The 14,354-nt window shown below is 38.0% G+C and overlaps 1 protein-coding gene across 3 annotated transcripts in view; it reads right to left on the minus strand.

The window, feature by feature from the left end:
- The window catches only part of LOC101856765 (polypeptide N-acetylgalactosaminyltransferase 1), a 44,603-nt gene that overhangs the window by 6,548 nt on the left and 23,701 nt on the right, over window positions 1–14,354 (minus strand). For 2 of the 3 annotated variants that reach the window (XM_013089234.2, XM_013089168.2), the window contains 7 exons: window positions 10,731–10,833; window positions 9,899–10,069; window positions 7,425–7,542; window positions 6,597–6,777; window positions 5,778–5,917; window positions 4,087–4,185; window positions 2,663–2,797 (listed from right to left, as the gene is read on the minus strand). In XM_013089234.2, coding sequence (XP_012944688.1) covers window positions 2,663–2,797; window positions 4,087–4,185; window positions 5,778–5,917; window positions 6,597–6,777; window positions 7,425–7,542; window positions 9,899–10,069; window positions 10,731–10,833 — 947 coding nt within the window. The remainder of the gene's footprint in view (window positions 1–2,662; window positions 2,798–4,086; window positions 4,186–5,777; window positions 5,918–6,596; window positions 6,778–7,424; window positions 7,543–9,898; window positions 10,070–10,730; window positions 10,834–14,354) is intronic. The other variant, XM_013089203.2, reaches the window with a different exon arrangement.

Genomic DNA, 14,354 nt, shown 5'->3' on the forward strand with positions numbered 1-14,354 from the left:
GAAAAAAATGTGAGTGCATGCAGTAACAGTAACACATTAGTAAATCAAAAGTCCAACTTCAAAGGGCTCAAAACTAACAGATCAGAACATCTTGGTGTCACAGTAAACATCCACAACACTAGACCCTACTCTGTAACACTTTGCAGCTCCAGTGATAGAAGCGAACAGAAATACCTTAAACCAGTGAAATGAAAAACAGTCACTTCTTTTCTTTTGGCACAATACTGACTTGAGAAGTGACACTTTCAGTTAAGGGCAGGAAGGCTTGAAATGGCGCGCACGGAGTGGAACAACATATAAGGAGGGAGAGGAGGCCGATCAGGATTGTTCGGTGACATCGCGCAGAAAAAAGATAAAAAACTCTAAAGGAATCTCATCTTGTCTAAAAAGCAACAACTCAGTTTTGAAAAAAAACAAACCCAAAAACTATACTGACTCCTTTCGGTTTCATTTCTAGAAAAAAACTCCTTCAAAAGATTAAGTATACACTACTGGTTTAGTTCAACTTTTCTAAATTGATTTTTATATCATGAAGAAAGATTCTGTAAGTCGGTGACTCAAACTTTACATTGCTTCTAGAAATATGACGGCACATATTTTCAAGTCCATTGGTCAATATGTACATAAATGCACGGGTGTGAACACATAAAAATGTGTTATTTTAAAAAGCCAAGTGACATAAATATGAGTCAAGACACAGTGGAATTGGGCGCTCAGCAATTTTTGGGCATGTAGAGTTTTTGGTATTATTTTAAAGTATATTCATGTTTATTTTTTTTAAAAATAATTCTTGAACAGAAATTGAGAATTTGCAATTGAAGGAAGTGGGAGTCGCCTGGTTTCAGAGAAAATCGCCGCTAACGTTTCGTGGTTTCTATAGCTTGAGAGTCCTAAGAAACTGAAAATTTACATTTTTAGAGCCATTAATCAACGTTATTCAGTAAAATCCACACAGTAATGTGTTTTTTTATGGACATGTAAGGTGTTTAGCTAAAAACCAAAATTCAATCAAAATTGCCAAACTGGATGAAAAATGCTGATTTCTTCGATTTAATTACTTTGATGAGTGCCTGAGTTCACCATGATGCCTCACATATTAGGCTAGCAACATTGCTTCTATCAGAACATTTTTTTTTTTCAGGATCAAACAACCCCCCCCCCCCCCCGAATTTGCTGTTAAAGAGGAATTGTGTCTTAAGCCATTTTTGTGCTTTTTAACAAAACAGACTTGCAAGTAATGAATATAAAAATCTGACTTCATGGCAACGCAAAACATAAAGCGTATTCACCCACAGACACCCTGCTCCAAGTCCACAAAGTACATAAAAGTCTGTCGAGTTTCATCATCCAAGCCTCCCATGCAACAATGACCAACATGACTTCAAATGTTGTCTTTACCATAACTCATAGAAAGCAACAAACTTCTTGCAAGCGTCATGCTCGACATGCTGAATATCAAAACTTGAGGACGTTTGGTGTAAATACATAGTACAGTGGTCTACGGCTAAAATAGCACGCACCTCGGGTGACAAGGAAAGAGTGCTATTTATTATAGAGCAATGAAGGTGAGTAATCTAGAGGGAGTATTCTGTCGAATTTCATGGTTTGATGTGAACCACATCACATCTGAACTCCTGCGGTGGGCTGTGACTTTAAGCTGAACTTGTCCTGAGGTGAGAAAATTTCCTGTGCCAAGTGATCACAGACAATAACCGTCATAATTACTGCACAGCCCATCACACATGGTCAGTTTTTAGCTTTCCTCATTGCCCAATTCTGCCACATATGTCACTGATCACTGTGTATCTTTTTCTCCTTGACAAAGCCAAAATTTCAAGATATAAAGAAGGGCACCCGACATTTGCTTCGCTTCATTCAGTTCAGGGTAAAACTAATCATGGAACGACCGCGCTGTTAGATTGTGGTTTTTTAATTATTTTTATATAGCAAAAAATTCTGTTCCCAGATGCCAACATATAATTATTATTAAAGGCGGATCATGCTTTTATCCAGTGTGCTATTAGCTGGAGACCACTATACTTCGAACTTTTTTCCCCCTTAAAAATGCTTTCTAGCTTCGAAATCCAAAGTAAGAGATGTCTCCATTTCTGTGGGACAACACCAACAAATTTCTACACTGACAAAACAATCATGTACCTATACTGACTTTTTCAGACACAGACTTTGCTTTAGTTCTGACTACAGCCTTAGAAATGTATTGCCAACATTATATAAGTGCCTTTAATACAACTTAGCTATTTTTATTACATGAAAAACAACACATAAAAAAGTACAGTTGCATTTCAGAGTGTGTATAGAATATTCAAAATGTCAAAGAATTTGCTGAAAGGAATTAGTTTCTACCATCCATTGGGGACAAGGGGGGAAAAATATTTCCCACTATACACTTTAAAAAAATCCTATATAATAAAATAAACATATTAACATTCAAAAGTGAAATTTCAATTGACAAGACAAATACAAGGCCAGCATACAGCATGCAGAGTGCCACTCCAACATGGTCCTGAACTAACACACACGACAGCAAAGAGCCAGCAGATCCAGTGCTAGGGAGGGTAGCAGCACTACAACAAGCTACGACAACATCTTTGTGACAAAAGAGGGTTGCTGGGGGGTGTGGGAGGGGAGAGGAGGTCACTACCTCCTCGTCGTACTGCCACCGTTGGTTACCCCCCATGCCATGGCACTGAAATAATTTCACGGGTCCACCTAAACTGGACACGTCTAGACACAGATCGTCCGACTGGATTGTGTCTTTGAAGGTATATGAGAACACCTGTAGAGGAGTTTGAAGGAATGATAAAGATAGGACACGAGAAAACAGTTACTTCATTTATTTGTCTTTTTATAGCCACTTCTAACCATTTTAACATTTTTATGTTCATGAACATTTTAAATTAGTACAGCATAAATGAACCATCACAAACAGTGAAATCAATCAGTTAGCAAAAATTAGGTATACAAGCCAAGAGAATAACTTTGGATCCACAGGTGTGTGAGAAGTGAGGGTGGGCTATAGGACTGTAATCAGGGTGCCTCACATGTAATATTTTATTACATGCGATAGGCAACGCCCAACGAATGGTAAATAGGCAACTTTTTTTTCTTGTGTCAGATCCTGTTCTCCAGAGATCACACCAGCAAATTTGTTGCAAATTTCAACTTAATGGACTCAAAAAAGCACACAGTGAAAGTAAAGGAAGAAAACTTTCGAAAAGGAGAGAATAATGACCCTGCTTTTATAATCAAATACCTGACTGCCAGCATACCAGATAAGAACTTCTAGTGGATCCCAAGACCTACTAATAATGCACACACATTTTAATCTGGACATTATTCACCTAAAACAGCAATGACATAAAAGTAAACTCCTTTCCTCTCCAAATTACTTTGACTAATTCATTCATTCATTCATGAAAAAACAAAGGACTGAAAAGAAGAGGAAACATAATGTATACCAGTTGGCCTTTCAGATACGGTTACTGGGCTGTGGAATAAAGATATCATGTGACCATGGGAATGGATAAAATGAGGATTTAAAACCTTGGCAAATTCTCTTGCAAACAAAAAGTACATTGTATGTGACTTCCACAAACTAGTAAAAAAGAGCAACATTACTGCCATGAGCTCAATGCGATCAAAGTAAGTGGTAGGGGAGAAGGGAAGGAGGGAGGGGGAGGGAAGGGGGGGGGAGGGGAGAGAGAGAGAGAGAGAGAGAGAGAGAGAGAGAGAGAGAGAGAGAGAGAGGGAGAGAGAGAGAGAGAAAGAGAGACAGAGAGAGAGAGAGAAAGAGAGAAAGAGACAGACAGACAGACAGACAGAATTCTATATAGATGACAGACAAAGTCACTATTAAAATGATAGTTTGGCAAATGATAGAGCCCTACAAGCCCTGAGTGAGACTCCGGAAGGGCTAAATAATAGCTTTCTAAAAGAAGTCCCTACTAGAAGAAAAAGCAAGAAGAACAGTGTTGCCATCTAGCCATACAGGTAACTTTCCTTACCATCAGAGAGACAAAAACAAGACATTAATATAACGAAAAAAAGAGCTGACATGAGACTCACCTGGTTGCCTCCCTGACCGTGGCACTTCTCCAGGCCCACCTTCTCTCCACTCTTCCTGCCCATGGTGTCCAGGCAGTAGTCCGTGGCTTTGTTACGCATCTGACAAAACAGATTTTTAAAAGAGTTTCAGTAGGAGTATTATGGCATTTAATTAAGTTTTAGTAGAGGTTTTACGGCGCTCGCAACTGCATTAGGTCATATGAACGCCAGAAGATTTGAGCAGTTACAAGAGAGTAACAAACACAAAATAGAAGAAGTGGAGATAAGGACGATAGATGTTTGATAGGAAAGAAGAAGCAAACCACACCAGAGTACCCGCCAACAACCCACTTTATGGCATTTGCAACACAATTGGGTCATATAAGTGCTGAAGATGGGAGGTGTTACCACAGTGTAACATACAAACAGAAGGAGAAGAGATAAGAATGATGGATGTCTGATAGGAAAAAAGAAGGAAACCACACCAAAAGCAGCCTTGAACTGTGAAGAATATAAACACTCACTTCCTACCCCACTTTTTACATTATAAAGTGGAACTCAAATTCACAAAATCGGATTCAACAAAAGGATATAGATTACCTTTTTCTTTTAATTTATTAAAATCAATCAAAATTACTCAGATTGAATGAACATATTAATGAGCAACCTTGGATTCAATGAAGTCGCTTGCAGGGTGAACAGCCCCTGCTGACTTGGCTTCGACTCGTTCATTTTTCTCCCACCACAACCCTTATCCATTCCTGGAAACCATCAATGGCACCTGCATCATAAACCACTATTTGCTTAGCCTATTGTGTATATCTTAGGTGACCAATCAAAAGCTTTCTTTCATGCCAACACACAGGGACCACACTAACTGATAAAAAATGTAAAAAGTCTCTTTCTATTTTGAAATCTTGAACGCAAAATGACAGGCCTGTCTCCTTTTCCATTTATCCACATACCAGCCCGACATTTAGAGGGAATTTTAAAAAAAAAAGGGAATCCATGTTTTGTATCCCAAGACGTCTGTAAGTCGCTTGGGCACATTTCATCCTCTTGCTTTATGTCCTTCAGTTAGTAAATGGGGTATCCAACGGACACACATTTTTTTCACATGGAGTTTTCCACAAAGAAAATTTGGCACAGAAGTTCAGACAAGTCTTGAAGTTCTTGCATAGAGGTTTGGGTACGATGCTAGATTACATCAACGATTGTCTCATTCACAGAGGAATGTAAGTGCCTATAATGAGGGTCACCAATAACAGTGCCTCTCCTTTCATTAAATTCTCTTATCAAAGAATAAACTGTTTTATGTACAAGCAGATTCTCCATAAACACACTGCAAATTTTCATGAATAAGTTTGGGGAATTTCCCAGTTTAACAGGTCATAAAAGGTAAAGTGGATGTTTATTTTTGTGAAGTTTGTCTCATTTCCTCAAGAGCGCAATCCATCCTTTGTGACATAAGTAAATAATTAAGAAAGTGACATCACATGAAAGTCCTTTGGGTAGCTCGCAAGCAGACATGTTATAGATTAATCATGTGTATCGGTTTTATAACTGAAGTCAATCCACCCTCATATAGATGAAATGAAATACTAGAGTGAACCAAGGTTTATTGTAGAAAAAGAATAAAAGAACCAGAGCCAGAACGGCAGAAAGACAAACCACAGCAGCACGTAAAAAGCATATGACATTCAGAGGCCCACCTCTCCTAGTGAGTGATAGTCAATAGGCAGCTGGGACTCCGGATACACATGCTCCAGGTACCAGCGGAAACTTTTGCAGTTCAGCTTCTGCCTCAGCTTCTTCCGACTGTTCACATCGCCATACTCTGTGGCCCTTACACCTGTAGGGGAGAAAACACAGATATTGACAGTAGACTCTAGTATGATTGTAAAATGTTTCACATGACGGTCTCCATTGACTCAATTTAGATAGTTAACTATGTGATCTGTTTCAACCTTGCCTAGCAAGGCCACCTAGAGTTGAGTATGACACAGCATCTGAGAATGCAAGACGGAGATTCTCAATATTAAAAAAAACAACTTCCAAAGGCAGGAACCAAGCTCAAATTTTCACTGAAACAGATGCCATTCATCTACATACTCACTTCGTCACAATAAATGGCTGGGAAGTTTAAAGCCTACTTTAAGAACGCCTAGACCTTAAAATGAAAGACTTAGGTCAACAATTCCTCAGATTTCATTCAAAGAGAAAGAAAATTCATTCCATGCCCTACATGAATTCATCACTTAAATAATCATTACTATGTACTGTCTTCAAACATTCCAAGTATATTCAAAGATTAAAACGAAAAAAAAAAAGGAATATTAATCACTCAACCCCTGGACTGATAATGGAGTCAAGCCAAGAAAAGACACCCCCTCCCATACCTAGCAGAGAATGTTTTTTCAAGAACAAAAAATCATTGAAGGTTGAAAAAAATCCTAGCCTACTCGTATTCAATCTTTAACCATCTACATTTCAACAATTAAAGCATCAGCAACCCAAGTGCCTATTCTCACCAGGGTTGATCTTGTAAAAAAAGTCCTTGTACTCATCCATCCAGACTTCCACAATACGCTGTGTGTTGTGGTTGATAATTCGGCCCACACCGCCGGGCCATGAGTATGGAGACGTTTTACGGAACACGTGGCCGACACGAGAACAGGTGACGATGAAAATCTTTCCACCGCACATCCAAATCTGAAAAGAAAAAAAGGGAATACAGAATCAGCCTCATAACTATCATTGCTTTTTCTATATATGGGTTGAAAGCACTTATATCAATGGTCATTATGCTCCAGATAAAAGAATCAGAAGAAAAAAAAATCACAAACATCATTTTACTGCAATAATAACACAATTGCCAAAGCAATTTTTTCAAACCTTTAGTTATTGGCATGGCAAAAATGCCCGTTACTAGTTTCGTATATGCTAAATAGCAGGATACTGTTTTGAATACTAAAATCTAATTATTGACACATTTTGAATTTGCTCAAGTTTAAATTGCTAAGAACTGTTCTTTTCAAATTTTTTTTTCAATAAAAAAGACAGAGATAAGATACAAAGACATATGGCCTCATTAAAATATGACAGTAGCATTCAAACATTGTGAGAAAAAAGCATTAGAGGCACAGTGACATAGATTTTTATCAAACTTAAAAGTAAAAGAAAGGATAAACTCTTAAATGCTGATGAGACTGATACATCATATAATGTTTAAGTCTAAACAAAAGCATCAGAAAGAGCAGATGCAGACCAAAAAAAGTCTAAAGCCAAAAACTATGGAATGACTTGAAAACTAAAACATAACAGCAATGAAAAATTAAATCCTTTGCCTATCAGCTTACCCTGAAAGACATTTCTAAATTCTCTCCTCCCCAAATATCCATGCCTTCATCGTAAGATCCCATTTCATAAAAGTAATCTCTGTCTATGGAGAACAAGCCACCAGCCATTGTAGGCGTCCTGAGAAAAAACAAACCAAAAGTTGAATAAATACTCCACAGAAACCACTTATCTGAATTAAAATGTCAATTAGACTTACAAATCATGAGTATTACATATCTGCAAAAATGCTGGTAACAATAAAAAAAATAAAAAAAGAGAGGAGAAATTTGTGCAGGAGCACTTCTTTAGCAAATGTGTGAATTGCAGTGTTATGCGACCACCAAGGGAAATAAGACTGTTTTTGGAAGAAAAAAAGGCATCTAAGAGAAACACTGACGACCACAACTCAAAATCTAAATTCTTGCAGACGTGAGCTTTGTGCCTGTGACAAACAGAGTACTGTCAGTGATTGTCTTCAGTGAAACGAAAGTCAAGATAAGTACTTTTTGCACTCAAGTTACGGTGACATGTAACAACGACAGTTGGGTGCAGGTAGTCAGCTCACTCAACAAACATTTACTGAGTAAAAAATGTATATTTCATTTCCAAAACCATTATCTACAACTCAAAAATACAAACTATTCATTGATAGAAGTGATAAAACAATTAGTGCTATGGTTTCATCAGGAATATGATTAAACTTTTAAGTAGGCACAGAAGAACAGCCACTCAAAAACAATATTAATTAAAAGAAAATAAATCAAAAGAAAATTCATCATTCACAGAGCCAGTCTCTTGCAGCCTGTGTGCTGCCAGAACCATACTGACTTTAAACTCATCATACATCATACTGAAGGGATAACTGTTCTGACAAATTGAATTTACCACACTGTTGAATTACTAAAAAAAAAAAAAACATTACTCATGCCACATTCATCATTAATGTCATTATCCTTTTGTGTTATTGTAGTGTATTCACTATCATCAGCCAGTATTAATTTCATGGACTTTCCTGAACAGTCAGAATTAAAACTGTGCTGTTATTTAGAATTGAGTTTTTGGATCATCCACAATTTTAGATCTAAATCTATGTCGTTTAACAACCCAAAAAATTAACCATCAGCAATATTAACCAAGTGGGTAGTGAGATTGAATGCAGAAAAAGCAGTATGTTGTAGAGGAATTTGATTAGCTATCTTAATTGGAAAGTGACTCGGATTCTAGAATCAAAATTGTCGGTGATACAATGTGCTGCCACTTGAAAAACACGCCTTCAAGTTTTAGTTTCTCACAAAGACAGAAAATAGTATGTCTATATTTAGCTCAACCAATAATTTTGGATGGATCTGGAAGACTGGACACAAATGAGTAATTAATTAGAGGAGGAGAAAACTATACGCTCTATGTCGGTCGTTCTGGTGGAAAGGGGTAAAAAGAAATGACATGGAGCATGTAGTTCTGGCTGATAAGAGTTTATAAATGCCCAGTAACTGCACCATATTGCAATAACCCAGTAGTTCACAATGTCCAAAACGTCAGAGTAATATCACAATTGTCCCAGGACATGCGCACCCTGGCAACCGGACCACATCAATGTACCTCAATAACTCCATCAAAATCACAATGCCCAGTAACTTCACAAAGCCCACAGCATCTCGACAACCTTACAACACCACATACTCCAATAACTTCTCATAATACCCCATACCTATGTTTCCCAGGAAGTTGAGTTTGTTTCAGAATGCTCTGTCTGCTGGGGTAATAGCATAGACTGTGAAGTGCACAGAGCTTGCTGTTGAGCGGGGATTTGCGCTATACAAATGCTATCTTTTATTATTATTACCCTAACCACACAAAGCACAGAATTTAACACAGCCAGTAAAATGTGGAAACTCTGCAACATAGCAGTATTATACTAACGAGCGCTCCAAACCCACTGTGAGAAGACGGTCAAAGGCATGAGACCGAAACCGGAAATTCCCGTAAACCTACTTAATGTATAACTGAACGTAAAATCCTTCGGCGCAGTCGGCACTCCGCAGTGCATATACAATGTCGAAGCAAATGATGGCGATCGCTACAAAAGGACTAAATTTAACTTAAAATGGGCTTTCTTCTTACACATTTGATCTAAAATGAAAATACAATAGTGCAACACTATGTTTCAAGTTATGTGTACTGTCAAAGTTTCATATTTTTTCATTCTTTAGTTTCTGAGATAAACTGTTCGCAAAATTTGGCCTTAGCTCCATTAGTGGTAAGATACTCTAATGACCTCACCACATCACAATACCCCATGAATCTAACCAGATCAAAACATCTCAGTACTTTCATGATGCCCAAAATACAAATTACCTTCACAATATTCCAGTAGACCCATCACATCAAAACATATTAATGAATAACTTCCCAGTGCCACACTAATCACGCAAAGCAGAAAATTCACGAAAACTGCGCAATATTGAAACCTGAGAACATGACAACAGTAAACTACCTTGTGGGCTGACTGCGGTCTCCTCCCCGTCGGTCCAGCTCACGTTGAGGAACCTGATACCAACGGAAATTGAGCTTCCAGTTGAAGCCACCCCATGTCATGTCAGAGCCTGTGATGTACTCAAAAGTGTCGTCGCTGATGACGTCAATAATTGGACACACCACCGACGTCCTGACAGAAACAAAACAGATTAGATGAAACTACACAAAGAGAACCCTTAATGTAGCACTCAACCCCAACCCACTTGTAAATGTATTTGAGTTTTAACACTAAACAAGACATTCATTCAAGAGAAAAAAAACCCAGCACAATAATTGTGGCCACAGAGTGGAAGGAGAAAGCAAAGCTTCTTTGTTTTATTAGAGTCAGTGATTGCACAGAAACAAAAATGGTCACGAGATTACAAACGGTCAGTGCATTAACACAGAGAGATAGGGTGGTGTTCAGTTAAATTGGCAAAATACATGGTTTCCATGCAATTTTCATACAAGATGAGAGAAAAACTTGGAAATTTTCGAAATGTTCTTCACATCCCCGATCCTTCTGTAGTTAGGACCTGGTCCTAGTCTTCTCAAAACAACGGGTTGATAAATCTGGGATTCCATGAGCTCATTGTGCCTCTTCAGAATAAATATTGGGAGTCAAAAGAGGGATTCCCAAGCAAAATATACTATTTCAAATCAAATAAAAAAGTAACAATACTCTCACAGGCACAAATGATTTAGAGTTTGTCTGAGAAATACATGCAGTTACCTGATCCTGAATATATTTTACAAATTTGAGCAATGGGTCAAAGGCACTCAAAGACAGAACACACAAAAACTTCAAATACCTGTCATTATGGATCTCTGACAACAATGGCTCAAGCCAGCCTTCTGTGCATTCACAATGTGCGTCAAGGAAAGTGATCACCTGGCCTTTAGACACATAAGCACCTGAAATAGATTACAAGAAAAAGTGAAATTTAAAAGAGATGAAACGGGTCATGGAACTTATTGAATATCAAAGAATCAAGTGGTTCTGTCATCATCTAATGAGAACGCCGCCCCCCGCCCCCCACTTCAAACTATCCAGCTAAACAAGCATACAATGCAAAAGAATCATGGAAACCGGCTATAAAATTTGGCTGGCTTCAAAGAGGTCCTTCACAAGAAATATAAATCTACTACAGAAGCCACCCACCTAACCTCCCCTCAACATGTTACAATGAAGATGAAAGAAAAAGAATAGTAAGTTATATTTTCCACATTTGATTTTGTCTAATTTTCTCTTCCATGAGCATGCAGGGAATTTTTTTTGTCCCCACTTTCGTCATGTTTTCCACAGCTTGAAATTTATAGCTTACAACAACAGAGATACTTTCTCTCAATTCTTGGTTTGTCTGTAAAAGATCAGTTTAAAATTTGGATTGGTGCTTTGACTGCCTCAGTTGCCTAAATCTCAACAGCATTTTAAACATGACTGGTACATAGTAAAGTAAAGTTGTTCCCACATCCAATCCGGACATTGGGGATTGCCTTGTCAGTTAGAAAACCACCTGGGTCTTCGGCATATTGTTGTAGGGTGGCCAGTTCCTTTCCACACTGCATTTACTTCCCCAACTCAAAGTTAGGTACCCATTACTGCAGGGTGGGCAGGAGGGGGCGAAAAAAATCTGTGTCCGAACCGGGGCTCGAACCTGGACTTTCTGCTTCAGAGACGAGCACACTAACCGCTCCACCACTGCACATAGTAGTTACATAGTAACTATACCATATAGCCTGCAATAATATCTATTCTCCAATCAAGTAACCAACTATACCATATCAGCTTCAGTCAAAGCTCTTTTACCACAAGGCAGCTTTTGCCGTGTGAACAGGAAATTAATTTTATGCTCTGTTCCTATCCACGAGTCATAGCCAACTGCCTAGTCAATGAATGTGGTATTGATTTCTAGACAACAGGTTGAATCACCCTCCAATCTGACATTGATATCCAAATTTGAAATTAAGATAACATGTATTCTGTCACAACTGGAAAGCTTTAAAAGTTCACTCTTTTTTTTAAAGGCGCAAAGAGCCCACTGTACTTGTACAAACTAAATAAGTAGACATATAATTCACTGATGAAAACAGCACTTGCAAAAGCTGAAGGGAAAAAAAAGCCCTAACAAAAAATCTCAGCAAAAGGGAGTCAACACGTCAAGACCTTTACCTCAACATGAGCCTATCTAGTTATTTGCAGACAATACTGCACTATTTTCTGTCACCTGTTTTCCTCAACAATGTTGACCGTACGAGCTCCACATAACACCACTAGAGTTTGGCACCATACTCTATCTCTCAGGTATTATAACATAAAAACAGGAAAACTATGCCGTAAACCTCAGACTTTTGTATCTAAAAAATATTTTGATTAAATTTTTAATGGAAAAAAAAAGTGAGAGTAAATACCAGCATTGCCATGCAGTGCCAACTTCTTGGTTTTAAGTGTGTATATTTTGTAAACATTTTTTAATGAGGGAGTTTTAACGCTCTCATTGACACTACTTGAATCATTTAGGTGTTCAGTAAACAAGCATAAAGAACTTGTGATAAAAAAAAAAAGAACAGAATAAAAAAACAAAAATAACCTTTCCAATTCATTTTTTAAAATATATGTAGGACTTGCAAGAAAAAATCTGTAACTAATCTTGGGGAAAATGACACAAACAGATTTCCTTTCATAGTAACGCAAATTGAATATCCCTTCCTCTCTAATAACCCGGCAAAGCTGTTTATTACTCAAGGATAACCTTCTATAGCATCGCCATAAACAAGTCTAATACAGACAACAGCTGGCTCCAAAGATGGGGTGGTGCAATATTTATGGGATGCTGAACACCTTGCAAGCTGATCAATAATTCATATCACTATAAAACAAATATAATTACAGGCAAAGACGAAAGAGAGGAGAAGGGAAGGAGGGAGAGAAAGAGAGACAGAGAGAAGGAGAGGGAGAGGGAGAGGGAGGGAGGGAGCGAGAGAGAGAGAGAGAGAGAGAGAGAGAGAGAGAGAGAGAGAGAGAGAGTGAGAGTGAGAAAGAGAGAGAGAAAGAGAGAGAGAGAGAGCGACAGACAGACAGACAGACAGACAGAGAGGGGGGAGGAAGAGAGAGACAGAGAGAAGGGGAAAGAAAGACAAAGGAACAGACAGACAGCAACAGGTAGATCTATTTAAGACTTTTAAAAAAGTTTTGTAAGAGTTTTATGGCACTTGCAACACAATAATGTCATATAAGTGCCGAAGATTAGAGGTGTTACACAAAAAAGGAGTGGAGATAAAGATGATCGATTTTTTACAGCAAAGAAGGAGCAAACCAGAGCAGAGCACCCGCCAACCACCCACACTATACAGACTCACAGGAAGCAAATAGAGACAATAAGAAGAGACACAAATAAGGGAAGGATTAAACCAAGACAGAATACGAAAAGAAAATTAGCTTGACTGTTCAAGATTATACATGATATGAGACTAATGAATGTCTTATGAGGCACAAATAGCTGTTAGCGGAGAAGATTTGCCCAATATAATAAATCCAATTATAATTTTCAATAAGTCTGATACAACAACAACCCCCCCCCCCCCAAAAGCATTTCCTTTTCATCGACCGGATTTTCATTTCCACCTGTAGCAAAACAAACTATGTTTGTATTGTGCTATTGGTATACAGAAAAGCATAGAAATAAGCGATACTAATAAAACAAACCAACTTATCACTTAACAATAAGTAAAAGTAAAGTCTGCACCACACTATTCACCACATGGCATTTCCAAATTCAGGAAGGAGTGATGAAACCATGAACATTGGAGAAATCTTACAACACCATGCAATATAAACTCCCAATCATGGGCAAAACAACGTTGAGAATCAAAGGTAATGCAGTGTCATAAGATTACATAATAAATAAAGACACTATGTACTTACGAGGGGGATTTCAATAAGTCTTTGGTATGGGTATAAAGGAATCATGGTAGAGTAATGAAATTTTGCCAGCCTTTAGACAGTTTCTTTGGAACACACCATGCAAATTTTCTGGAAAATCCGACTAGTCAGCATGTTCAATGACACCATGCACAATTTGCTGAAGCTGTGCCATGGAGCCTGTTGAATATTGCTCAGTTATCAAGTTTTTACACTTGCATTGAAAATCCCATTCGGACATTTTTCAGGAAATGGTCCAAGTTTATGGTGACAAATGTCTTTGTTGTAATACTCTGACATACTGGGTAAGAAAATTCAAATCTGGATTCATGACGGTGATGAAGGAAATTCGTGAAAGGCGCCCATCCTTTGTGGTAACTGAAGAGAATGTATCCATAGTGAAGAAACTGGTTTTACAAGACCGACGTATAATGGTTAAACAGCTCTCAAGTGAAACAGGAATCAGTGTAAGGTCAATTGAAATGATTCTCCATGACCATCTTTACATGAATAC

This window comes from Aplysia californica, unplaced genomic scaffold (genome assembly GCF_000002075.1).
Source record: "Aplysia californica isolate F4 #8 unplaced genomic scaffold, AplCal3.0 scaffold00002, whole genome shotgun sequence".
Taxonomy (NCBI): Eukaryota; Metazoa; Mollusca; class Gastropoda; order Aplysiida; family Aplysiidae; genus Aplysia; species Aplysia californica.